The 27,679-nt window shown below is 51.1% G+C and overlaps 1 protein-coding gene across 2 annotated transcripts in view; it reads right to left on the bottom strand.

Annotated features, from left to right (window-relative positions):
- Positions 1–780: 780 nt before the first annotated feature.
- Positions 781–27,679, bottom strand: part of JPH2 (junctophilin 2) — a 61,308-nt gene continuing 34,409 nt past the window's right edge. The window contains exons 3-6 of one of the 2 annotated variants that reach the window (XM_060124657.1): positions 6,496–6,614; positions 4,740–5,446; positions 4,001–4,094; positions 781–2,580 (exon numbers count right to left, since the gene is read on the bottom strand). In XM_060124657.1, coding sequence (XP_059980640.1) covers positions 4,014–4,094; positions 4,740–5,446; positions 6,496–6,614 — 907 coding nt within the window. In that variant the 3' untranslated portion in view covers positions 781–2,580; positions 4,001–4,013. Of the gene's footprint in view, positions 2,581–4,000; positions 4,095–4,739; positions 5,470–6,495; positions 6,615–27,679 lie in introns of those variants that run through there. The other variant, XM_060124658.1, reaches the window with a different exon arrangement.

Here is a 27,679-nt window from a genome sequence, read left to right as displayed (position 1 = left end):
AGAGTATGAAGATGGTCTCTGGGTCCCCCCTCTGACTGAGACATTCTGTGACTCTCTGACGGGGGCGTGAATCATCTCCACCCCCTTGGGGCTTCTGGGGTCTCTATCAAAATGCAAAAGGCTTGTGAGAGGACTGATGACAGCACTTTCGTGCAAAAGCAATAAGGATCCCAAAATGGAAAGTCTGCACTTCTCACTGCTCTCAACAGCTGGGCTTTACATAAGCTTCAACATTTAACATTATCCTCGCTACAACCCCAGGAGGTAGTATTATTATTTTCCCCATGTTATAGATGAGGAAACTGAGGCTCAGAGAAGTGAAATAAGTACGCTGAGCAGGACTAGAGCCCAGGGAGGCCAATCTCAAAAGGCAGGCTCTTTGGGGACTTCCCTGGCAGTCCAGTGGTTAAGACTCCACATTCCCAATGCAGGGGGCATGGGTTCGATCCCTGGTCTGGAAACCAAGATCCCTCATGCCACACAGTGCGGCCAAAGATTTAAAAAAAAAAAAAAAGGCAGGCTCTTTATTCTACTATATGCTGCTTAGGGAATCTTCTGGAAGTCTGCTTTAGAAACCCAGGGTCTGCCTTAGAAGGTTTGTGGCCTTTGGGGCATCCCTCCAGAACTGAAGCCCTTCAGCCACCCCTCAGGAGGTATTATGGGAACTGTAAGAGAGAGACAGGGCCTGGACCAGCATGACCCAGGGTCCCGGGCCTCTCTTCTCCTTCAGCCAGTCCCTCGTCCTGAGCCCACAAGCAGACACTGCAGCCCAGCCAGAGCCTGTGAGCAGATGCAAGTTTATTATGGCACAGACGGCAGCTTCCTGAACCCTCACCCCAAACACCAGCCCCCAAACAAGGCCCCGGGAGGGAGCTCTGGCAGCCAAAGGCTTATCCCTGGCCCCGAGCCAGACCAGAAACCCTCGACAGTGACCTCAGAGCCGAGGCCTGGAGGCCGTCAGCCCTGAGCAGTGCCCCCAGCCCACCCCCCTCATTCCCTAGCTGTCCAGAAAAGCCCACACACAGAGGCAGAGCCCTTGGAGGATGGGAGAACCCACGGGCTCCTCTCCGCGGAAATGCAGTCCAAGGTTCCAACCACGCCTCGAGACCCCAGCGGTGCTTGAAACAGCAAGTGTGAAGCTGGAGGGAAGGTTCCCAAGTATTGAGGGAGGAGGGGAAAGCCGACCCCATCAGAAGCAAACTCCAGGTCAAAGAGCTGCCCCGGAGAGGCCAGACCACAACGCCCCAGCCCCCAGGGAGCAGACAAACAGAGACGAGCAGCTGCCCCCTCCAGCTCTGCTTAGGTGCCGTGGCCGCATCCTTTCCCCCGGCTCAGCTTGGAGGGGCCTGGAAGACCTGCCCTCCATCCTCCCCGGGGCAGAGGCCACAGCCCTCAGCCTCCCCCCAGCTGCAGCCAACACCAAGGCCCAGAAGGATCAGCGTGGTACAAAACATCTGTTAAGGGGCTACATGCAAATACCATCTTCTGCCAAGCAAGCCGAGGGGCTTATTATCACAGACTGTGCCCAGTGGGAGGCCCAGACTTGCTCCCCTCTCCCTGGGAAACGCTGGCTGACAAACACCTGCCCAAGAGTCAGCCCCAGTGAAATCTGCCTGGGCTTCCATGCTCACGCTTCCCCGAGCCTGCGGTGGCCCCTGGGAGCGGAAGCGGACAAATCAACTCACGGGGCATCCCCGGAGCTTTGCACCAGCCCCACGGCTCCTGCAGGGCGACCCCTTCTCCCCCCTCAGCATCCTGGAAGCCCCACATGCAATGCCAGCCCCAGGCTCAGGTGCACTCAGAGACAGGGCCATCCTCACCACCCCTTAGCCCTTCTCCCCACCCCCACCCCCTGGCCACCTGCTCAGTGGCTTCCCAGCCAAAGGCCCCAATTCCTCCCGTCTCTCCCTCTTCTACTGGTCCAGAGGGAAGCTAAATGGACCAGTGGGAGGAGACAGAAGCACTGTATCCTGGGATATTCAAATGGAACATGTCCATTTCCTCTACTGTCACCCAGAACATCTGTAAGCAAGGGACAGAGTGTGGGCGGGGTCCGGACTGCAATGGGAAGGGCCACTGGGCTGTCGGAGCGTCTCCCTCGCTGGCCCACCGCAAGGATCTTGTCACTCCCTCCACTTGCCCGAGAGGCTTCAGCCCAGCAGCCAGAGGATAAAAGAAAGCAAGGGAGGGTAGAAAGAAGGCGACTGGGATTTTAGCATCCTGGTTTGGTGACTTCTCCCAAAACACAGAAACGCCCGGGGAGGGGGTGACCCAGGGGTGAGGCGAGGGAATGGATGAGGATGGGGGACGGAGCAGATCAGGGTGCTCAAGACCAAGGTTCTGCCTTCAGGGCTTTCCCTGCCACTGGGCAGAGAGCTCCCGGAGGGTGCCCGGCACTTTCTCTCCCTCTGGGCACCGCCTGCGTCGGGCATGGGCGCCACGGGAAACCTCCTTAAATGTCTGTGGTGTGGATGCGAGCTGGACCCCCGGCATCCAGGTCCAGAGTCCAGTCCTCCTCGGCTGCCCTGCGGGGCACTGCAAAAAGATGGGTCCACGCGTTCTCAGCAGGAACTCCTGGCTCTGCAAAGATACGGCAAGAGGGTCAGGCGAGGGAAGAAGGGAGCGGGGAGAAGGGCAGGGAGGCTGAGGCTCAGCCAGGCTCCAGGCAGGGTTCAAGCCTCAGGCCTGATGCTCTCTGGGGCAATATCTCCATCACCACCACTAGCCCCGCCTCCCCAAGCCCCCAGGGCAGCCTTGGCCCTTGGCTCTGACTCAGTGGGACCAGATACAAGTCCCGGAGGCCTCCCCTGGCCCTTGCAAGGCCCCCCGCTGGATGCTGCCTCTGCCTATTTGCTGTCTCTGCCTGTTCCCTTTACCTGGGACACTCTTCTCTTTCTTCCTCCTCCCCCACTGCCATCTGGCTCGCCCCTCTCCATCCTTCAGGTCAGGAAGTTGGCAGTCCCCACCGCAATCATTCCCAGATCCCCTATGAGACATGGACCCTGCCTAGCTCAGCATCAACCCGCACGCCAGCACCTACCAGGCTAATATTGTCATTGGCTATTTACCCGGTGACAGGACAAGGATTCCTTCTCCTTCTCCTCTGGGACTGAGTAGGAACCTCCAGCCCACACTAAGCTAGGATCAAGGGAGGGGGTCTCTGGTGGAGTGGGGGAGGGCAAGAGGCAGAAACTCTGTTAGCATCACCAAGCACAGGAATTATAGTGTAAAGGCTGGTCCCGGCAGGAGAAAGATTTTATTTGCCTTGTAGATATTTCACCCTGAGACCAACCAGGGCCTTTTTCCTTCACCCCAGCCCAGCCCACTTCCTTTCCCCCCCGGATCTTACCCAGCCCCTGAGCTCCATCACAGGGAGAAAACCAATTAATGGAACCAACTGACTGACAGCAGGGTATCAGGAAGAGAGGACTGAGGGCGGGGATGGGGGGTGGGCAAGTAGAGGGTGAGAGCAAGAGAGAATTGGAGGACAGAGAGAAGAGGACCCGGCCATGCCAGGTAGCCTCAGTCTAGACCTGCGGGGGTCTGGGGGGATGGAGTCAAGAACGGTTTTGCTTGACCTTTAAACTGCAAGACTTTCACATAATGAGCTGTAAGTTAAAGGTTTACTCTCATGTTCACCCCCTTTCTTAGGGCAGGAGTGAGTCCCTGCTGAATCCTTAGATCCCAGCGAGCAGGTGCTCAGTAAACTGTGCTTAAATTAATGATGTGTTAGTGAATGAATGAATGAATGAAGCCCCCAGTGCTCACCTGACAGAGATCCGGTGCTCTGCGAATGTTGAGCTAATGAGGGGGTGTATGTGTGTGTGTGTGTGTGTGTGTGTGTTGTGTACTGGGAAGAGATGATCTCTCAAATCCACACTCTAGGTCCCTGCCTCTGCTGGGGGACGGGCCTCAGTTAACCACAGGATGGTCCGCTAGGCAGGCAGCTGGCCCTTACTCTCCTCCCCCAGGGGCTCCCATCCCCTCCTCCCAGCCGCACCTGGTGGATGAGGTCAGGTCAGGAGGTGAACGAAGAGGATGGCCAGGCCAATGTTAAGCAGAATCACCATGCAGATGAGGACGGTGTTGGGGACCTGGGAACAGTGGAGAGAGGCTGCCTGAGTCCCCGGGAGAGCACACCCCCACCCTCTTGCTCACTGCTGTGCCCAGCACCGGGACACACCATCAGCGCTGGAAGGATTCTTGGAAATAACCAAACTGCTCAGGGTCCTGAGAGGGGCAAGAACGTATCCCAGAGCACACAGTGGGCAGAGCTGGGCCTGGAACCCAAGAACACGGCCTTCCCCACTGCTAATTCCTCTGGGGCCACAGCTGTCAGTCCCTCAGAGCCCAGCTTCAGTCTTTGGCGCTGCAGTTCCTAGCTCCCAGCCTCCTATACCAAGCCCAGAGGTCCAGGACCCAGGCCCCCCACTGGGCCCCTTGCTGCTACACCTTGCAGCTGAGGCTGGGAGCCTGATGGACAGGGGCATCCCACCCCAGCCGCTTAGGACTCCCAGCCACCTCCTTCTCCAAAGAACTGCCCAGACAGCAGGTACAAAGGCCAGTCCCCTGCCCCAAGGGCTGTGTTGCATAACCGTGGATCAGGCTGCACTTAACTAAGGCCACATCCCGCCTGCCCTGTCCTGCGCCATCACCCTCGCCACCCGGCCATCTGCCCCCGAATCCCACCCCCAGCTCCCCCACGCCTGGGGAACCCGACTTCCCACCGACAGCCTCACCTCCTCCACCTCCACCTCCGCCGCCGTCGCCGCCTCCTTCCGAGCCTTCTTCTTGGCCCCGGCCTTGGTCAGCCGGGCCTCCGTCTTGCGGGCCTTGGCCTTGGGCTCGGCCTTGGGGACGATGGGCTTGGGTTCCAGCTTGGCGGGGCTCTCGGGCGCGGATCCTCGGGGCGGGGCCGCCGTGCCGGGGGCGGCCGGGGACGGGGTCGCCGAGTCGGCCGCGGGGACCTCGGGCTCGGGCTCGTCCTCGAAGGGCGGCGGCGCGGGCGGCGCGGTGCGCACGGCGTAGCTGTGGTAGCCCTGGTAGAGCGCCACCTCGGGCTCCTGCGACCGCACGGACGGCGCCTGCAGCGCCTCGATGGCTATGCGCTCGCTGGCGGGACGCGCGGGGCTGCGACGGCCAGCGGCCTCGGACGGCGTGACCGGCCGGCTGCCCTCGCCGCCGGGCTCGCCGTTCCAGGCGCCCGAGCTCAGCAGGCCGTCCTTGGACGCCGCGGCCGGCCGGGGCCGCTTGGGCTGAGGGGGCGTCCCGGCCGGCGACGGGGGGCCACCCTCGGGCGCAGGGGTCTCGCGCTCGTGCAGCTCCGGGCTCTCGCGGGGCCGCTCCGAGAGGCCTGCGGCGCCAGGGCCCCGGTGGGGGGAATCCAGCAGGCTCTCCGAGTTCTCCAGGATCTCCTGGAGCAGCCGGCGCTTCTGATACTCCGGACCTGCCGGGGACCACACGGGGAGGCTGCATTCGAACCCCGGTCCCAGCACTGGATGACCCAGGGCAAGCCGCTCTGAGTCTCATTTATGTACTCAGCCAGCCTTAACCTACGGCCACCAAGTGCCAAGTACTGTTTTAAGCAATTCCCCAATACTAACTCATTTAATCATTTTAATAACCCTATGCGGCGTATACTATTATTTAGCCTCCATTGTACAGATGAAGAAAAGGAGGCTCAAGAGAGGTAAAAATCACTTGCCCAGAGTCACTCCGCTGACCAAGGGCAGAGCCAGGACAGGCACTCAGGCTAGTCTGGCTCCAGAGTTTACGCTCTGTATGGTCACACTGGTCTCTTTCCATTCTCTTATCTGAAACACGGGCCCAATCATACCTATTTCATAAATACTAACGGAAGGATTAATCGGATGAGAAAAAAAAAAGCCTGTAATATGCTGAGCTCAGTGCCTGGCACGTGGTGACAGCTGTTGCTATGACCACCCAAGGGCGGAGGCAGCCAGCCAGGGTCGCTCTTCCTTGGACCAGCAGGGGGCGCACTGTGATGGGAAGCGGCTTAACCTCCCAGGCACAGATCTGCGCTCCGCGGTCTTCCATCTAGTCTCCCTCTGGTCTTCCGGCCGCAGCCAGAATGTTTAGAAAATACAAATCTAATCGTGCCACTCACCTTACAACCCTCAGTGCAGGCAGCACCAGTCTCCCACCCTGATGGGCTCCCACCGCTCTACCCAAATGCAAAGTCTGTATCAGAGCCAGGGGGTCCTCCTTACTCTGCAGCCCCATTTCCCAGAGAGAAGAGACGGGCTGGAGTGGGGGGAGCCTCTGATACCCCGCCACAATCTCAGCATGAGTCCCCTTGTGCCATGCTTGCACCCATCCCATGCTTGCACCACGCTCCACAGATTCTGGAACTCAAAGGCATGCGTGGACCCACTTGAGCATCTCAGCTTTCCAACAAACAAAGAAAAGGTGTCCACCCCCCCCCAGGACCTCCCCCTACCCCGTCCTGCCCCTCCCCTCCCTGGTTGGCCCTACCTGGCTGGTAGAAGTCTGGAGCCAGTTCCCTGGCCAAAGTGCGGGCAATGTTGGACTCCTGGTTGGCAGCCAGGGCAGCCTGTTCTGCTGCCTCAGCTTTGGCCTTGGCGTGACTTGTCCTAAGGAGACAACATGGTGGAGACTCAGGATCCCTCCAGAGAACTAGTCCTCTGCCCTTCCTCCCCAACCCACAAAGAGACACTCTGGACAGAATTTTCATTCACTCCAGCTGTCAATGAATATTTATTGAGCCCTGTGGTCCAGACTGCTGTGCATTCCCCAGACCACTTCCTCTTCATTCTGGACACACAGATGGACTACATTTCCCAGCCTCCCCTGCAGTTAGGTGTGGTCAGGTGACTGGCCAAAGCATTGTGGGAAGACAGGATTACGCCATTTCCAGACCTGGCCCACAGAAACGCCCCCTGTAATCCTCTTCATCCTCTCTTTTCCCCCTGTTGCTGGTAAAATGCAGAGGCCAAGGCCCAGAACAGGGAATTTAACCTCATTTGTGTCACAGATCTTCCTGGCATCTGGTGACACCGCTGGACCCCTTCTTGGAATGTTTTAAAATGCACAAATTACACAGGATTACAAAGGGATGCAATTATATTGACACACTGTTACCAAAATATTTAAAGGGACAAATTTGTAATATAATAATGTATATTCTTCTTTATTAACACTTTAAACAAAATATCTAGCAGGTCTATTAACTACCATAATTTAAAAGTATAGATTAACATAAAGAATATTTCAAGGATACGTGCAACAACAGTAATGTGACATGAAAATATATGTGATTTCTATTAGTGACAAAGTCAGAGATACTGCCAATACTACTGTTGATTTATTGCCAACTTCCATAATTGAAGAAAATACTAAATTTCAGTTAGAGGTTAGTAAAAATAAAGATGTATGGGATCAGGCTGAAGCTGGACTCCAGGTAAGACCACATCCCTGCTTGGCTACTTCCCTGTCTGATTCTGTGTCTCTCACTCCCCCTGGAGCTGCTGTGAAAACTACTGAGAGGCAACACATAAAAGTGTTTAGCCCGGGATGGGGCTTCGTGATGATGATGATGGTGACGATGGTGGTGATGGTGGTGGTGGAGAAGGAGAAGGAGGAAGATGACATTTGTGACATCAAAATCCAGTGTGGAGCCAACAAGGAACCTACTGTAGAGCACAGGGAACTATACTCAGTATTTTGTAATAACCTATAAGGGAAAAGAATCTGGAAAAGAATATATGTATATATAATATGTATATACATACCTAGATATATGAATATATATACACATACATATATATATATATACGTATAACTGAATCGCTGTGCTGTACACCTGAAACTTACATGATATTGTAAATCAACTATACTTTAAAAAATTTTAAAACCGAGTGTGGTACATACATATCCCCAGACTCGTATTTGCCTGTACATGGGTATGTGTGATTCAAAGATCTAAATTTTCAGAGACACTTCCCTGGAAACCTGAAACCCCAGGCTGGGGGAGGAGGGAAAGGGCTGGGCAAACCCTCAAACTGCAAAAATGTCCTTTTTTGGTAACGTGAGCTGGATGAGGCTTGTTTCCCGGTGCCCTGGGAAGCTGTGTTGCAGGACTCCTCAGGCCAGAATGGCAGCCTCCACACTGAGCCCTGGAAGATTCTGGGGGATCAACGGTGGACCCTCCAGGGCAGCCAGAACAGGGGTCAGAGGGGAGTGGCCACACAGCCCAAGGCAATAAGGGCTGCTGGGTTTAAAGGAAGCACGCTCCTCTGCCCACATCCATCAATCTGACCAACTGAATACCTTATTAGCTCCCCACGCAAAATGCTTCTGATTTCAGGAATAGCTCCCCAGCTCCCCAGCCTTCAAGCCAGGAATCCCAGCGTCTCCCACACCCCCCTTCTTCATCTTTCAATATTCACAGACAACAACCACCAACTGTCTCTCCTGCTCCCCCTATAGCTCTTGAATCTGCCCATTCTCCTTCCTTCTACCACTCCTCCTGCAAGGTCCCCCAACTCCCATCTGTAGCCTCCCTGCCTCCAGGCTCGCTTCCTACAACCAATGACATGCAGCTTGCTTAACCCATACATCTCCTGGCCTCACCTCTTGCTGAAAATCTTTGCAAGGCTTCCTATTGTGCTGAAAATAAAGTCCAAACTACTTAGGGTGGCCTTCAAGGCTCTCCAAATTCTCGGCCCGAGGAAGCCTTGATGGGGTATATCTGGCAGCTTACCAGGGCAGGCTGAACTGCTGTGGTCCAAAGGCTATCTTCTGGTCCAGTGGCACTCACAGTGTGGTCCATTCACCAACCCCCCAGCCCCTCATCATCCAGGCACTTGTTGAAAATGCAGCTTTGGGGGCTCCCCCCCAGATCTATTGAATTAGAATTTCTTAGGAGGAGCCCAGGAATCTGTATTTTATAAACCTCCAGCTGCTTCCACTGCTCATTAAAATTTGAGAAGCATGCACTAGTCAGACAGAGAGAAAATCCAGTCTTCTCTTGGGCAGTTCCCGGCCTGCTCAACCCCCCAGGAGCCTTGAGTGGCTCTCTTCAAGCCCCAGGATCCCTCCCTGAGTCCAGGTCCTGCTAGGGAAGCGCAGGAACCATTTCTTTTCCTATGACCACTTTGATGTTTCTTGGGGAGGGTCTCCTAGGATGGCTCTGCCCCTAATGGGGAGAAGGGAAGGAGAGTAACTGGGGCACAGGGTGGGGCAGGGATCAGTCACCCTTCTTGATTTCAACAGATTTTCTTTCGTCAGCAGGGTTAAAAATAGGGCTGGTGGTGGTTCAGGGATGGGGCAGGGCAATAACCCAGTGGAAGCACGTCTGAGAGTATCCAGCCCCACCCCTGACTCCTTTGCCCACCCCAGACTCCTAACCGCCCCATTAGATCTGGCCTTGTTGCCCAGGTGTCTCCATCAGGCCACCGATGGCTTCATTGGGCCAAAGGGAGACACCCACAGGATGTACCCCTGACTCCTTTGCTCTGGTTGTTCTCCCCTCCGGAATGTTCCTTCTCAGTCCTTCCACCTCCCAGCCTTAAAGGGCCAGCTCAAGACCCACTTCAACAACCAGATTCATTCATTTCATACAACTTAATGGACTGCCTACAATGTGCTGGGCACTATTCTGGGCACTGTGACTACAACAGCAAACCCAGTATCCAAAAATCCCTTGTAGAGCTCACATTCTACTGCAGGGGTCAGCAAGTCAGGGCAACAGGCCAAATTTAGCCCGCTGGCTCTGTCCCACCTGTGAGCTAATGACACTCTTTATATTTTTAAAGGTGTGGGAAAAAACCCAAAAGAGTAATTTTATGACGTGAAAATTATATGGCATTGAGATTTGCGTCCATATCAAGTTTTATTGGAACAGAGCCACACCCATTTGTTTACTATTATCTAGGGTTAAGTAGTTGCCACCGAAGTCCGTGACCTGCAAGGCCAAAAATATTTAACGTCTGGTGCTTTACAGGAAAAGTTTGCCCACCTCTGTTCTAATGCATCCACTCAACAACGGTCTCTTCTACTACTCTGATTAATAATATTCATCTGTTATTGGTTGAGCACTTTGTGCCCAGCTCTGTGCTATGGCCACAATTACACGTGACTTCAGTGAGGTGAAGTCACTTTCTCAAGGTCACACAGCTAGAAAGTGCACCTGCCCAAGCTCTTCCCCATTACACTGAGCCGCGGCCTTCCTGGCACTAACTAACTGGGCCAGGTGTTCCACGTGCTGGGACCAGGGATGGGGCAAAATCAGACCCTGCAGCCGCCTGAGGAGCTCACAGCTTAATGCAGCCCCGCCAGGTCAACTACGCCACATCTCTGAAAATCAGTGGATGGACAGGGGTGCAGAGCAAAGCCTTGAACTGCATGGGGGTGTAGCTAAGAGGGGGCAGCTCTGGCTAGGTTGTCTGGGGTCAGGTCTTGGCTCTGCTCCTTATACCCTCGGGCAAGTCTGAGCCCCCTGAGCCTCAGTCTCCTCATCTGTAAAATGGGGATAATAACAGCACTTGCCTCCGAGAAACAGTATAAGGAGTAAATGAATGAACAGTCATATGGCCCTTAGAACAGTAGCCAGGACACAAAAGTGCTATCTAGGTGCTTGTTAATAAAATATATAAGAAGCACAGTTGTTTTTAGACGACTGAAACAAAAAACCTGAATGTACTTAATGTCACTGATTTGTTCACTTAAAAATTTTTCAGAAATCCATCAGAACAAGGAGCCCATGGTAGGTTTGGAGGAGAGGCAGATAATCAGAGCCCCCAACTCAGGCCGCTGCCAGCCTCTCTGAAGCTGCAGAGGTGGTTGATAAGGGCAGTGCAGCCAAGTCTTCCTGAGGGGATGCTTCAGATGCCACCGCCCTGTCTTCTCCCAAAATAGCCCCTCGCCCCTAGCTCTGGCTGGCTGTAGCCATTTCCCCCCAGAACAATCATGGTCAGAGTAAACTCGAGGAGGAACCACAGGTGGGATGTCCAGCCACCTGCCCAGATAGCTCCCTGGGAGAAAGTTCCCCTGCCCTCCAACAAGGATGTAGACAAGGGTCCAGTCTTGCCTGGACTGCATTCATTTGGCAAACATGTGCTAAGCCCTGCTGGGAAACTCTTCACCAGAGGGATTAAGGGTACAAGTTCACGTCCATCATATTCTGGGTACCTGACCTTTGCTCTCTGGCCTCAGTTTCCTCAACTGCGAAATGGGGTTAATAACATTTAACTCACAAAATTACTGGGAGCCTGAAATAAGATTGCGCAAAAGTGCTTAGCATAAACTGAGCACTTAACAAATATTAGCTATCATTATTGTTACCGTTTTTGTTATTATTATAATGATGTTTACCAGCAATTCCCTTCCAAAATGCTAAGGACTGCCAAAAAATTGGGATTTAAATATGCATTTGTAGAAGGATATGTCATGAAAACATTGTTTCAAGGTTCACCCATGTTGTAGCATAAATAATACTTCATTCCTTTCTATTGCCAAATAATGGTCCACTGGGTGGGTAAACCATATTTAGTTTATCTGTTCAACAGCTGATGGACATTTGGGTTGTTTCCACCTTTTGGTTACTAAGAATAATGCTTCTATGGATATTCATGTAGAAGTTTTTGGGTGGATGTATGTTTGCATTTCTCTTGGGTATACGCCTAGGAGTGGAATTGCTGGGTCATGTGATAAGTCTTTTTAACCTTTTGAGGAACTGCCAGACTGGTTCTGAATTGAGTGCAACATTTTACCTTCTTCCAATAACATATGAGGATTCCAATTTCTCCACCTCCTTGTCAACACTTACTATTATCCATTTTTAAATTTTAGTCACACTAGTGGTTTGTGAGGTGCATTTCATCGTGGTTTTGATTTGCATTTCCCTGATGGCTAATGATGTTGAGCGTGTTTTTATGTGCTTAATGACCATTTATGAATCTTCTTAGGAGAAATGTTTATTTAGATTCTTTGCCTGTTTTCAAATTTTTTGTCTTATTATTGAGTTGTAAAGTTCTTTATATATTCTAGATACAAGTCCCTTATCAAATATATGATTTGAAAATATTTTTCCCATTCTGTTGTCTTTTCACTTTCTTGATGGTGTCCTTTGAAGCATAGAAGTCTTTAAGTTTAATGATGTCCAATTTATCTATTTTTCTTTTGCTGCCTGTGCTTTTGGTGTCATATCTAAGAAAGCTTTGCCTAGCTCAACGCCCAAAGATTTACTACTATATTTTATCCCCAGGGTTTTATAGTTTATTTCTTACATTTAGATCTAGAAACATTACTTCTAATAAGAAAAAATGGGAAATAAACTAAGGGTTCGTACCTCCCTAGGAGATAGGCACCACAACCATTTTACAGATGAAGAAACTGAGGCACAGAGAGGTTAAGTCACTTGCCCATTATTATTACAATGAACATTAAGCCAGACATGGCCCCTGCTCTGGAAGGATGTAGAGTCTGGTCAGAGATAAGACAAGGTGAAAAGTTTTGAGAACAAACAGAAGGCTACAGGGCAGGAGAAAGCCCATGTGGTGGGTTACATGTTCATAATTTGTATTTTGTTATTTTTATATTATATATTATAAATATATAAAATATGTAGTAAAAATAATATGGTTTCATCATCAAAAAAATTGGAAAATAAGCCGATGTTTTTGAAAAAAGAAAAATTGCTGTAAATATTTTGGTATTTTGAGGTGGTTAAGAACACTGTTTTTGACTGTGGGTGGCTTACACAATTCTCTGTACTTTGATTTTTTTCCATCTGTAAAATGGGGCTATGAATAGCCCCTGCCTCATAGAGTTGTTGGGATTATAGAGTGAATGTCCATAAGGCACTTAGAACAGGACGTGGCACATAGAAAGCGCTATGCAAGTGTTTGAAAATTTTACAAAGTGAATTTGTTTTAGCTGAAGTGGAGGGGCATGGGTTTTGAGTCTAGGGGGCTGTGCCCCCCTTCAGGCCCTAGGTAGGACCTCCCGACCTTGGAAGCCCAGCCTGAAATCCCCAGGCCATAGCGGTGACCTGTTCCAGATCATGTTTTACAGAAACCTTTCTCCCCTTCTTGAAAAAGAGCTGCCAGCCCAGCTGGGGAGGGGGCTCACACTCACCATGTGTGGGTGGGTGACACCCCTTCCCCCCTCAGCCTCTAAGGGGGAGGCAAAGTAATGAGCTGCTGTTTACTATGTGCCAGACACCTGATCTTTGTGGTCGGCTGAATAATGGCCCCAGAGATATCCAGGTTCTAATCCCTGGAACCAATGAATGTTACCTTATATGGCAAAAGGGGCTTTGCAGATGTGATTAAATTGAGGATCTTGAGGTGCAGGAATTATCCTGGATTATACAAGCAGGTTCTAAATGTAACCACAAGTGTCCTTATAAGAGGGAGGCAGGGGCAGATGGGACCACAGGAGAGGAGATGATGTGATGTTGGAGCAGAGACTGGAGTGATTCACTTTGAAGATGCAGATAGGGCCCCAAACCAAGGAGTGGGGGCAGCCACCAGGAAGTTGAAAAGTCAAGGAACTGGATTCTCCTGTCAGCCTCCAGAAGGAACCAGCCCTGTCAACACCCTGACTCTATTAGCCCACGGAGACTGATTTCAGACTTTTGACCTCCAGAACTGTAAGAGAATAAATCTGTGTTGTAAGCCCCCAAGTTTGTGGTAATTTGCTACAGCAGCAACAGGAAATTACAACAACCTCTGTGATCTCACGTCATCCTCAAGACAACCCACTGTACAGGAGAAGAAAGGAAGGCTCAGGAAATTATTTGCCCACGGCTCATGGCTAGTGAGATCCAGAGCCGGCTGGAACATGATTCCAGATCTGTCTGGCATCAGAGCCTTTGCTGACCCACGCATCTGCTACACACTTCAGTTAAGCCAGAAGAGCCCAGCAGCTGGGACTGGCCACAACCACGCCTCTTCCCTTCGGGGCGTGGGCATCCCTAGCGTTCATCCTGCCTATCATAGAGCCCAGGGCTAGTAGTTACCAGCAGTGATACCCTCAACTTCTCCAAAGAAAGGTTAGTCAGTTGGAACCTGGGAATTGCCTGGCTGTGTGACTAAAGTCTGGCTGTATTTTGGCAGCCAGTGAAGTGACAGGGAGGGGACCTCAGGCCTCGCTCCCGCCGCCGCCCACATAGGACTGGGCCCTGCAGTCCAATCTGGAACCCAGGTCTCAGCAGTGAGGCCTTTTCTGGATGAGTTGGCTGCACAGTGAAACTTCCTTTTTAAAAAGTCTACACCAGGGACTTCCCTGGTGGGCCAGTGGTTAAAAAATCCTCCTTCCAATGCAGGGGACGCGGTTCGACCCCTGGTCGGGGAACTAAGATCCCACATGCTGCGGGACAGCTAAGCCCACGCAACGCAACTACTGAGTCTGTGCGCACTAGAGAGAAGCCCGTGTGCCACAACTAGAGAGAAGCCCGCGCGCTGCAACAAAAGGCCCTGCATGCAGCAACGAAGATCCCATGTGCCACAACTAAGACCCGATGCAGCCAAATAAATAAATAAATATTTAAAAGTCTGTGGCAGATTTTAAAATCACATTTTATGAATTATGAAAAGAGTAACAGTAAAGCAACAGCACTGGGAACCCACTGTGCTAAAACGACAGCTATGTTAGCTTTTGAGCCTTCTTTTCTAGCCTTTCCACGTGTACATCTATTTTTTAACAGAGCTGTGAACACAATAAAGATTCAGTTTTGAGGGCCAGTTTTTAAGAGCATGGAATCTGAAGTTATGCTACCCAGGTCTGAAAACCCTGACTCAGACATTAGCCGTGTGACCTAGGAAAATCACTTAACCTCTCTGTGCATCCATTTCTTCTTCTGAAAAGTGAGTGTGGCAGGAAGATTTTTCAGATGCCTCCTGGTATTCATACCCTTATGGGACCCCCTCCCCTTGAGTATGGGCTGAACTCAGTGACAGGCTTCTAATAAAAAGACTACGGCAGCGGTGATAGGATATCCCTTCCATGACTAGTTTACAAAAGATGGTGACTTTGCTCTTGCTAGCAGACTCCTGCTGGCTTTGACGAAGCAAGCTCCCATGTTGGGGAGGCTCACGTGGCAAGGAACTGAAGGCAGCCTCCCGCCAACGTCAGCAAGGAGCTCAGGGCCTCAGTCCAATGGCCCACGAGAAACTGGATCCTGCCAACAGCCATGTGCGTGAGTGTGGAGTGCATCCTTCCCCAGGGGAGCCTTCAGATGGGACCAAAGGCCCGGCCGACACCTTGACTGCAGCCTCATGGGAGACCCTGAGCCAGAGGACACAGCTCAGCCACGTCCTGATACCTGACCCACAGAAACTGCGAGATAAGAAAAATGTGTCGTTTCGTGATGCTATGTTTGGGGATAATTTTTTAGGCAGTGATAGACAACTATTACAAATTTGGATAATAATAATGCCTACCTCATAGGGTTGTTATGAAATTTAAAGGAATTAATATAGAGAAAGGGCTTAGAACAGTGCCTTTTGCACCGAGTGTGCACTAGAGAAGTTTAGCTTTCACTATTATACATTTTTCACTCACATAATTTTTCACGTTTCCATAGATTCATGTTTATCACTTCAGATTGCTCAACCCTTTTTTCTTTAGAAATTTAACATCTACATATTTTTGTGCTATAGTGCTTCCCCTCCTGGGAATCTGGCCAACTGACATACTCAAGTTGTGCAAAATGACACACGTACAAGGGTATTTACCGCCATCCTGTTTGTAATAGCAAAAGATTGGAAATGAAGCCAAGGCAAGAAGTGGGGAAGTAGTTGATTAAATTGTGGTGTGGTCATTTGAAGAACAATTCCTGTTGAGTGCCTACTGTTTGCCAGCACTGCGCTCAGATATTGGCATGTATTATTTCATTGAATCCTCACAGTATTCTCTAAGGTAGACATCACTACCGATTCCCATTTTACAGGTGAGAAAACTAAGGAGGAGAAGGTTAGATAAGCCACCCAGCTCACACAGTCAATAAACGGGGAAAGCCAGGAATTCCAGTGTGGTGAACACCAAAATAAGATTAATATTAAATAATTTTTAATATGAATGTTGGAGTTTTCATTAATATTGGTGTCAGACGACCTGGTTTCAAACCCCAGCTCCTCCATGTCCAAGTTGTGTGACCTTTGCCAAGTCGTGGAACCTCTCCAGGTCTCAGTTTCACCATCTGTAACTTGGGTTAATAATAGCACTTAGCTGCCCCTAGAATTATTGTGAGGATGAAGCGAACCGCGGCATGCGAAGGGTATACTCATTTGATCGTGACAAGTATTTACCAAGCACCTACCGTGTGCCGGGTCCCGGGCTAGATCTAGGGGTACAGCAGTGAACAGAAGAAACTCACCTCCTAGAACTTACAGACTAGCCTAGCATGCCTCCCTGTGCATAGTGGGAACCCCATCAACGGTAGCTGCTACTTTTGTTACTATTACTTAGAGAGTGATTCTTCGCCCCAAGGGGTGGACTTCCCACCTGGGTCTACTGGGATCGCCCGCAGAGAGCCCACTGACCTGGCTCTGGGTGTGCTCTGCTCCCCGCCCCAGCCCACCCCGCCCACCCGGTGAGCCAGCCGGCCGTGGCATCCCACAAGGCCCAAGTCAGCAGACATCTCCTGTCTAAATAAGGACAAGGCGCACAGGGGAGCTTTCTGTGAGCTGGAGGAATGTTGACAGCTGAGCTCTCCCGGCCCAGCACCCTCCCCAGCCTCCGGCCCCTCCCCAGGTGGTACTCCGCTGCGGCATTCCAGTTTTTCCCAGAGCAGCCCCCAAGGTCCCTGACACCCCCCTTCACCCCCCAGGCTGCTCTGAAAACCGATAAGGAGCCTCAGGAAGGAATTCCAGGCAGCTCCATCTGCTCCTGGGGGCTGGCATCCCTGCTGCCACACGGGGAGGAAGAAACCGCGGGGAGGGGCCAAGCCCGGCCCCAGCCCTGGAAAATCACATCCCTTGCTTCGAAAAGCATTTCCAGAGATTTTATTTGGCCTCAGGCGCTGTGTCAGGTGTGAGGGACCCAGAGGAGATTCCGACCACGTTGCTGTCTTCCTCTATCCCCAAACCATGTCACAGCAGTCACGACTGAGACAAGTCCATGGCTCCTGGTGGGGTGGGAAGGGGGAGACACATCTAGCCCAGAGCACGGGCTCAGGGGAGACCTCTTAGAGAAGTTGTTGCTGAGGCAGTGGCTGAACGGGGGAGCTCTGGCACCAGATGACTGGGGTTCCCATCCTAGCCCTGCTTCTTCCTAGCTGTGTGACCTTGAGGAAGTTACTTTACAGTTCTGTGCCTCCGTTTCCCCATCTGTGAAATGGGAGAATAACAGCACCAACCTCACAGAGTTGGGAGAACTAAATGCGTGGGTATTTGCAAAGTGCTTAGAGCAGTAAGGGCGGGGGGTGGGGGGGTCACGTCCTCAGGATTTGTTTAGGGTGACCGGAGAGCTTATCATTCAAACCAGGGCACCTGAGGGTGAAAGGGGGTCTGTTTATAATTATACCCAGCATGATCCAGGGCGATCTCAGGCACACGAGGCAACGTGGTCATCCCAGCTTTGACCACAACTAAGGTGCCAACTGTCACCGACAGCGACTGTCTGTCACCTTTGTGAGCCAGCCCTGCAAGAGATGAACACCATACTCAACACACAGCAGGTGCGCACGAGAGCTGCTGAGGTTTTGTTTCCAACAGATCTGACTCTCAGATTTCCCAGGAAGAAAAAATTACCCTTACGATGAAGACATGTAAAAACGAGACTTGAGCTAGAGTCCAAGGAAAAAATTAAGGATTTCAATGCATTAGTTAAGAGATATTTATTGAGCTCTTTATGTGGGTCCATGCCTAGGCCCCGGGGTGGTGGGGTGAAGGGGGAGGGGAAAGAGGTGTCATAAGGAAGCAAAATAAAGAAGTAAAGGATTCCATGCCTGGTGACCAGCCATGGTCGGTCGGGTAACAAGGAAGCATTTGGAGACAAGATTCAAGATAGACCAGACACCATCAGGGAGGGGTCAGGTCTTGGGTGGGCCTGAGGGATGTGCCAAAGGGAACCGACCAAATGCAGAGCAAAGGCAGAGAGGTGGGCAGGAAGGGGGCCTGGGGCTTGGGAAGGGCATGTCCTGATGGCTAAGAACCAGGTCTTGGACCAGAATCAAGGGTCCAAGTCCCATCTCCACCCCTTATGCACTGGCTTACCCGTGGCAACTCACACGATCTACTTCGCCTCACTTTCTGCAGCAATAAAATAGAGCAAAGGATACCTTCGCTCTTCAGGGCTGCCCGGAGACCAAATGAGATGCCTGTGAAATTCCGTTCAGTTAATGGCACATTGCAAATGTAGAACGCTAAATGTAGGACGTACTACAGATGTAGTACGCTCCACAAGGAACAGATTTTTGTCAGTTTTGTTCATTGGTGAATTCCCAGCACCAAGAACAGGGCCTGGCCCGCAGCAAGTGCTTATTAAAAATTTGCTGAATGAATAAATGGCAGCCATTATGACTATTATTATCATAATTATTATTCAGTGATAGGCCTGGCTGAGCTGGAGCAGAGGAAAATAAAGGAGCTTTTTACAGATGTGGAAGCAGGCCGAGACAGGTGAAGGGATTTGCCTGAGGTCACACTGCCAACGAGTCGCAGAGTGGGATCTGCCTCCGTGGCCGGGCTCTTCAACTCTACCTCCTCCCATCTTCCCTGCCTGCCTGCCTTCTATAGGCATTCCCTGGGTGCCTACTAAGTGCAGGCATCTGACAACATAACAGGGATATGAAGAAACTTAAAATCAGAGTTCTGGCCATAAGGCGCTTATAGACCAGTAGAGAAAACCTATAGGAAAATAATCTAGTTGGGAAAGTTCAGGCTTTTTAAAATGGGAAACCCAGAAGAAGAACAGACATGGTAAACTTGCCTGCAGAGGAGACCTCTGAGCTACAGCCTGAAGCAAAGCAGGGATGGAGAAATCAAGGCTGATACTAAACATGACTGGAGATGGCCCGGGCAAGCTCTTGACAGGACGCTGGTAGCGTGAGATCAGCCACTGTGGCAGTGTCTACACCATGGAAACTGGCAAACTTAAGGAAGCAGGGTTCTCCATCTCCACCCGCCACCCACCAGACCCTTCAAGAGCTGTTGAATCAGCACATCACTTCACAGAATAGACATGAGCTAGAAAAAAGCTAATTGTCTCAGCAGATTCAGATCCTTATGTTTTATCTCCTACCTGGGTAATTTCTCTCCCCTCCCCCTTTGAAACACAGATTACTAGCTTTTTTGGCAAAAAGCACTTGAAGTCTGCTATCTCTGATCTCAGGATCTCCCCTCCCTATTTATCACAGGACAATTCTCGGAGTGGGTCTCAGGCGGCATCTGTGGAAACCTGCGCTTTGCTCTGTGAAGGAGTTAGGGGAGCTGAAGGGGACCCCCTCCACGCTGTGCACAGGCATCCTCTCTTCTTCCTGCATGTAGTCCTGGGAAAATGACAAAGTCTTATTTTAAATTCTGAGGCTGTGGGCTTATTTCCATGTCTGTGTGAGCTAGTCAGATGGAGAAGAGAAGAAAGAAGCGAGGAAAGGGTGGTCTGAATAGAGGGAACTGCAGGAACCAAGGCACAAAAAGGTGTTAAAACACACACAGACAGACACACACCAAGTGTTTACGAAGCTGAGAAAAGTTTAGCCTGACAATGTCGTGAGTGAATGAAGAATTAGGATGGAGGCAAATGATAAAGAGCCTCGAAGGCCACGTTCACTAAACATTGCTGAGACTAGATAGCAGTTCACCAAACCCCTTTCCTCTGCTTCCTGGGCACACACCGGACTGTTTCCCAGCCTCCCTTGCAGGAAGATGTGGCCACGTGACTAGATTCTGGCCAATGGAATGTGAGAAGACATGATGTGCCCTACTTCCTGGCCAATAAGAACCTTCCACTGCCTCTTTGCGGGTGTTTTTCCTTTTCGTTGGCTTGATGCAGAGAGCACTATGATCTTGGAAACCGTATGTTGAAGATGGCAGAGCCACAAGATGGAAGGAGCCTGGGTCTCTGAATCATGGCTTGGAGGAGAGCTGCCCGCTGAGAAGGGTACCCATTTTGGATTTTACATGCGTGAGAAATAAACCTGTGCCTGATCTGTTCTGTGTCTGTGTGTTTAAATGAAGGGATGGACGAGGATGAGGAGAGTAGCAACGGTACTCCTGTGCTCTTCCTCTCCAGTCTGGGGGACTCCTGTTCCAATGTTCCACCAGCAAGCTTCAGCCCTGAGGTAAACCGTCTGCCACAGGAGGGGAGAGTGAGAGCAGGACATCTGCTTTCCTTGGACAAGATTCAGGAAGGTACTGTTAGTCTCAATGTCCATCCCGCTTTCGTAAGAGCCCCTCAGGCCCACTAATGAATCAGTCACTGCCGAGCATTTAGTGAGTGCCTACTGTGTATAAGGTCTAAGCTTGGGCTCCTCCCATGCAGAACTCCAGCGTCTAGTTGCCCTTCTAAAGACTGGCTTTCCCTCCCTTTCAGGCTCTGGAAAGAGGGAGAGGAGAAATCTGTCCTTCAGGCCAATGACTCAAAAGCTTACTACTGACAGGACGGAAAATGAAAGGTGGTACCAGGACATTCATCAGATAACATTGTTCCTTTAAGATTCAAAGTCAACCATCCTGATTTCTTCAATGAGAAAGTCTCATTTAATGTTTATATACCTTTAGTGAGTCTTATATTCCATTTTTTTTTAACAGAGAGAGAGCAGAGCAGCAATCAGCCTTGATCTGAGCTTTTAGTAGGCAACCGCACTGGGGATGGTTTAACGATGTTTTGCTTCACTGTATTTTTCTCTTTTTCTTGTGCGTATGTTTTTCTGATTTTCTTTTGGTATTGTCTGGTTGTGTTTTTGTTTTTTCCGCTAACTTCTCTTTACGTAACACTGCATTTCTATCTATGGTAATGACCTAAAGACGCTTTATAAAAATAAATTTAGGGAATTCCCTGGTGGTCCAGTGGTTAAGACTCGGCGCTTTCACTGCTGTGGGCCCGGGTTCGATCCCTGGTCGGGGAACTAAGATCTTGCAAGCCGCGAGGTGCAGCCGATAAATAAATAAATTTAGCCTTAAGAAAGTTAAGGTTTTTTAAAATAGTAAGGAAATAATAATCCAGAGGGTACATGGCTGTGGCACAGCTCGGGAAGGTACATCAGTGACTGGCATTTGGGAAACGCTGCCTTACCCCACATGGTCACGCATCTGTGCCTTTGCCCATGCTGGTCCCTCTGCCTGCTCTTCCGTGCTGACTGCACTAGGCTGCCCTGGCCTTGGTCCGGGCTGAAGTCATCTCCCAAAGAAGCCGTGGTAACAATGTGCATGTGGCTGGGGTGTGGGAAAGGCCAAGCAAAAAGCCAATTCTGGGTCTCTGTTTTTCTCCAAAACAAGGCAAGGACGGTTCAGTGTCCCAGGACACGGAGACCAACAGAGGGCAGGGACTTGCACAGGATTATTCAGCACATCGGGGCAGCCTTCTCACCCTCCTACAATGTGGATGGGAAGATAAGAATGGACAACCACTACAGAGAGACTTTGACCACTAATTGCACTTGGGGGAATTTATTCTACAGATATACTGATCCATGGGTGAAATAATGAACGTACAGCTTTATCTCACATGGCAAAGTTCTGGAAACTACCTAAACAATCATGTGCAACAACAGGGGCCTGATTAAATAAATGATGATTCAGCTATATAATGGAATACTATGTGGGAGTTAAAACGGATAAAGTTCTTTGGGCTTCCCTGGTGGCGCAGTGGTTGAGAGTCCGCCTGCCAATGCAGGGGACATGGGTTCGTGCCCTGGTCCGGGAAGATCCCACATGCCACGGAGCAGCTGGGCCTATGAGCCATGGCCGCTGAGCCTGCGCGTCCGGAGCCTGTTGCTCTGCAACGGGAGAGGCCACAACAGTGAGAGGCCTGCGTACCGCAAAAAAAAAAAAAAAAAAAAAAAAAAGGATAAAGTTCTTTATTTGGAAAGATCTGGAAAGCTCTCTGATATATACACACAGCAAAGAGAAAAAAGCAAGGTTCAGGTGAATATGTATAATATGCTACCTTTTGTGGCAGAAAGAGGAAAACAGGAATCTCTGCATTTGCTTACATTAGGTGGAACCGTGCGAAATTGCTGTTTTGTAGGTCAAACATTAAGTTTCACCTTAATATAAGCATAAAGTAACTCTGGAAGGAAAAGAAAAAACTGCAGGTAACAGTTGACCAGGGGTGGAGGTGGCAACCAGAGGGGAACAGGGAAAGAAGATAAACTTTACATTTTTGTCTAACCGTGAGGACCTTTTAAAAATGTAAAGGAAGAACTAATGAGGGCTGCTGGTCTCTATTTCCACGCCAGCTGGGGTGCCCAGGGAAAAACTATCTATGCCTGGGCCCTACGGGCGTGGGGGGCTGCCCGGGTGAACCTCTGACCAATTCTCACCAGAAGGACCCACCCTGTGGCATTTCTGACCCTACCTGGTGGGTCAGAGCTCAGAGGACCCTGTCCTTGGCCAGGCTTCTGGCAAGGCTACCTCAAGTCCTGTGGGGTTACGGGGTTGGCAGTGGGCTGCCGTGACCTTGGGGTAATACCCCCTTCCCAGATAGGGTTGCGCGGAGCCGGGGCTGATGGGACGAGCCCATGGGCAGTAATGCGATAGCCCTCACGAGGGATGTGCTTGGCCAAAGGTGGCTTTAGAGACGGATCCTCACTGCAGCCCCTCCCTCCTCTCTGTGGTCCCACTCTACACCCCTCTGGAGACGAGAGGAGACAGGCTCTCCCTGGGGTGACTGCTGGGACAATGGAAACACCTAGGGGACCCGACAGAGAGCTCCCACCGTCTGCGGTCTCTGGTTCCTCATTCATCAACACCGGAAGGAATCACTGAAGCAAGAGGAAGCATAGTTATAATAATAAAAATGACAACTGCCACTACTGAGTGATGGCTGTGTGCCAGGCACTGTGGCTAGTACTTGACGGGACTATCTCATCTTACCCTCACAACACCCTCACCAGTAAGTACTCTATTAATTTCCACCATATTCCACAGTTGGGGAAACTGAGGCTCAGGGAAGTGACCTGTTGAAAGAAACAGTGTTATATGACCCTAAAACCCATGCTCTCGATCACTAAGTGATGTCTGTGCCTCTGTTTCTCCACCTGGAATATGGAGAAAGTGATGAGATTTGAAAACAGGGGCTGAGGAAAGGGGCTGGAGACGTTTAGGCCAGTGAAGACTCTCAGAGGCACTAAGATCACAGTCTTTACATCTCCGCAGGGACGTCCAGGGCAGGCATTGCTAACCGCTCACGAAATATCCATTCTGTCCTTCTTTCCTCCTAACAGAAGCCTACTCTTGTTCAGGGAAGGCCATGTGACCCACTCTGGAGAAGGAGATGTCGCATTCCGACCTCTGCCCTGGATGTGGAGGTGAAGCTAGGGGCGCTGTGACCACCTTTGAGGACAAGGACAGAAACTACATTCTAAGCAGAGCAGGAGGGAAAGACAGAGGGGGGCGTCCCCGGGGGCATCTTGGAGCTGCCGCGTCAGCCTGGCACTGCCTCTCTGATCTTCTTCTGTGAGAAGATATAAGCCTAGTGCTTAAGACAGGTTCTGTGACCTGCAGCTGAACACGTTTCTAACCCACAGAGTCCCCGAGGGCAGAACTGGGACCAACGAATTAAGAGACAGAGAAGCAGAGCATTCTCCTAGTTTGAGCAAATCTAAAAGCCAAAGCTGTCCAAAGTTGGCCTGGACTGGCTCAAGAGGTGGTGAGTTTCTTACACCTGGAGACACAGAAGCAGTGACCGAAGGGCCGTTCGGCAAGGATGATGGGGAAGGCATTCTGACCTTGGCCGGCGCTGAACCAGATGGCCTTGCGGACTTTTATCATACCCACTTTGAGAGGTGAGGAAAGGACCCCAGGATGTGTGCCCAGTTATGTATGGCAAGGTTGATGCCCTACAGTGACCTGCAAGGCCCCAGCGAGGCAGGGTTTACAACACTTTCAACAAGGAGGGAAAGGGTCTACCTCTGTGCCGTCCGACACGGTAGCCATGGGGCCCTTGCCATGTGGCTACTGTGACTGAAGAAGAGCACTTTTAATTTATTTAATTTCAATTCAGTTCCATTTAAATTGCCACATGTGTCGGGACTTCCCTGGTGGCGCAGTGGGTAAGACTCTGTGCTCCCAATGCAGGGGGCCTGGGTTCGATCCCTGGTCAGGGAACTAGATCCCACATGCATGCTGCAACTAAGAGTTCGTGTGCCACAACTAAGAAGTTGGTGAGCCACAACTAAGTTACCTGCCTGCTGCAACTAAGACCCCGCGCAACCAAATAAATATTAAAAAAATAATAATAATAAAAAAATAAATTGCCACATGTAGCTAGTGGCTCCCACATTGGCAGCGACCTGTCCCCTTCCCACCCCTGCACTCTCTCCGGCCTCTTATACTACCATCTTCTCTCAGTCCACGTCAGCCACGCTGGTCTCCTTGCTGCTTCTAGAACATTCCAGGCACATGCCAACCTTGGAGATTTTTCCTGACTCTGCCCTCTACTGGGCTGCTCTTCCCCCAGGTACCCGGTTGGCTAACTGATTCAACTCCTTCATGTCATATATTTAGAAAGGCAACCTGCCCCCTCCCATGTGCTCTAAAATTTATTTATTATGTCTGCTGTGCTGTCTCCCCAGATAGAATGTAAACTCCATGCAGGCCAGGATCTTGAAGTTTTCCTCCCTAAGTGCCTAGAACACTCCCTGGCACACAGTAGGTGCTCAGTACATATTTGCTGAATGTAATTGAAAGCTTAACTGAGCCAAAGGGAGGGTGCCTCCCCTTACGAGATGTTGGAGACCTAACATCAGTCATTCAGCAATGCTTCCTGAGCCCCACATACGTGCTGGGTGCCGTGCTGGGTGCTGCCACCTGGCAGTGAACGCAGCCGACAGGGTTGCCATCCTCTGGGAGTATACAAAGTAGTCGGGAAGACAGAATGAGTAGGGACAATTGTCGGGGTGGCAGGTGAGGCCAGGGCACACAGGAAACATATAACCGGGAGCCCAGACTAGGAAAGAGCTCAGAGCTTCCCTGAGGAAGAAACATTTGAGCGGGGTGAGGCCTGATAAACGAGGTGCTAGCAAGATCAAGAGTAAGGGAAAAGCATTTTAGGCACATGGAATAGCACATGCAAAGGACCGTGGGCAGGAAAGAGAATGGCCCTTTGGAGGAACTGAGGCTGGAGGTGAGTGATGGGGAGACTGGCGTGAGATGGGGCTGTTGTGGTAAGCTTGAGCCAGACAGGAAGGGTCTTGGGGGCCAAGGCAGGGGAATCTGAAATTTCTCCTAAGGGCAGACACCCCTGCTGCCCACATCACAGTCCCTCAGTCTATCCCCACTTTCACCCATTGCTTTGCAGGACAGTTCCACGTACAGGAAGATGCCCTGGTACTGCCAGTGTCCCACCCAAGCTTCCCGAGTTCTACCCGGAGCCTGCTCTCAGTGCTGCAAGAGGCCCCTTCACCCCGACCCCAAGCGCAAGCACACCCGGAAGTGCAGTGGAGTTATGCCCCTGGGGGAAATCTTCAATGAACAGGGGACTGGAGCCAGTGGATAACGCTTTGCCCACCTACCACCCCTGCCTCTGCCCCATCCTCCAGGTTCACAATCTCGGGTGTGTTCTGTACCGAGGTCCCAGCCCAGCCCAGTCCCTGTGGCTGCCCCGATGCCTTGATAACACACATTTATATTGGCTTTTCCTTCTTCCCTGTCTCACTCTACCCATCCACTTCCTCTCACCTCCTCCTTCCTGGAGTCACTTCCCAAATCAACTTCCTGCACCCAAACCCTTGTCTCAGGCTCTGCTTTCAGGGGAAACCAAACTGAAGACGCCATGAAGGTTTTGCTTACTAGAGTGGCGTGGTCACGCTTAACATTTTAAAATCTCACTCCAGCTGTTGCATGGAGAGTTTAGGGCAGAAAGAGCTGATAAGGGGCCCTTACAGTGGGGCAGTGTGAGGCGCTGGTGGCCAGCTCTGGACTGGACAGAAGAGGCTGGAGATTCTAAGGGATCCTTGGTTGCCCCTCAAGCCCAGACGCTCGGCAGCAAGGCGGGGTGATGTAGAGGCTTGGCCCCCGCCAACCTGTCAGCGAGAACCAGCCTCGCCAATTTCCATCCCGCAATCCCCACCTGGCTCCAGAGACCGGTTACAAAGGTGCTATTTTTAGAGAGCTGGGTGTTTACTTGAAGGATTTAAAGACTGGGCTTTATTTTTAACTCCTCTCCCAATGGCAGGGACTCACTGGTGTGGATTTAGGAAGTCAAGTGGAAGTTGGACTAGGCTGTGGAAACTCAGGGGAGGGAAACAGCCTGCAGTTGGGGAAGGACGAAGCTTGGAGGAAATGCCTGCTGTCCTCTCCGAGTTCCACCCGCCTGACTCTCCGGGTAAGAAGAATGATGATAAAACTGGCCTCTCCTTACCGAGCACCGAGACCACATAAAATCCTCTACACACATCATCTCATTTAGTCCTCGTCACGACAGTGAGCCAGGCTGTTACTGTCCCCATTCTACAGACGAGGAAGGTGAGGCTCAGGAAGGACCAAGGACACGAGGCTGGCAAGAAACAGCGGGATTCGAACTTCAATTTCTCCACCTCCCCATGCTTTCAACCACTCTGCCATACAAAAGCATGGCCAGACACCAAGGTCAAGGCACAGAATATCAGACTGGCAGGATAGTAACCTAAAATGTTGGAGCTCAAAGACTTTCTCTTCCAGCAGTGGTTAAGGGGGTAGAGTCCAGATCAGAGAATTTGAAGCCCTGCTGTGTCAGTTACTTGGGGACTTTGGGCTAGCTTCCTCATCTGTGAAATGGGTTAATATAATAGGTAGCACCTCCCTCATGAGGACTAAATGAGATGATGCATATAAAGGGAATCAGCACAGAGCCCGGTACCCAGCAGTGAGAACAGGGCCCTGACCTGTGCCCGGCCCCCCAAGTGCTTGATCCTCTCATATGCCCAAGACTGGACCTCTCATGATCCCCATCTTAGAGATGAAGAAATGGAGGGACAGGAAGTTTGTGGGGAAGTCACTTGCCTGCAAGGCTAGCAAGTGTCCAGGACCAGAACGCAGGCAGCCTGACCCTGAGTCTGAGGCCTCAAGCGCTTACCCTATGGTCCCCACCATTATTCTCACTGTTACCGTTATCCCAACACCCTGTGTCCAGGCCCTTCTGGTGATGACCCCTGAGTCCCTGGCACTGCTGGGGCTCAGCTCAGGTGCCACGGTCAGGGCCAAGCACTGGCTTCACATGGTCAGACCTTCCACTGGGACATGGGGAAACCCTGGCATTGGAGGAAAGGGGAATGTTTCTCGCAAAGGTGCAGGCTGTTTGCCTGTCTGTTCTCTGACTGCTGTTTAGGCTGAAATATCAAGCTGGAAAGGTTCCAGAGTCAGACTGAAAGCACAGTTTACAGGGCTGGGGCTGGGGGAGACAAAATGCTCCTTTCTACCTCCCAGAGGCCTGTCCTCTTCCTGGATGACCTATTAAATGTGACCCCGAAACCAACTGAGGTTTCAGAAGAGCCTCCCACACTCTGCCCCCTGGCCATGCTCCTCTCTCTGGGTCACTGTCCCTTTCTAGG

Source organism: Lagenorhynchus albirostris, chromosome 15, assembly GCF_949774975.1.
Source record: "Lagenorhynchus albirostris chromosome 15, mLagAlb1.1, whole genome shotgun sequence".
Lineage (NCBI taxonomy): Eukaryota > Metazoa > Chordata > Mammalia > Artiodactyla > Delphinidae > Lagenorhynchus > Lagenorhynchus albirostris.
This window is presented reverse-complemented; position numbering and strand designations above follow the sequence as displayed.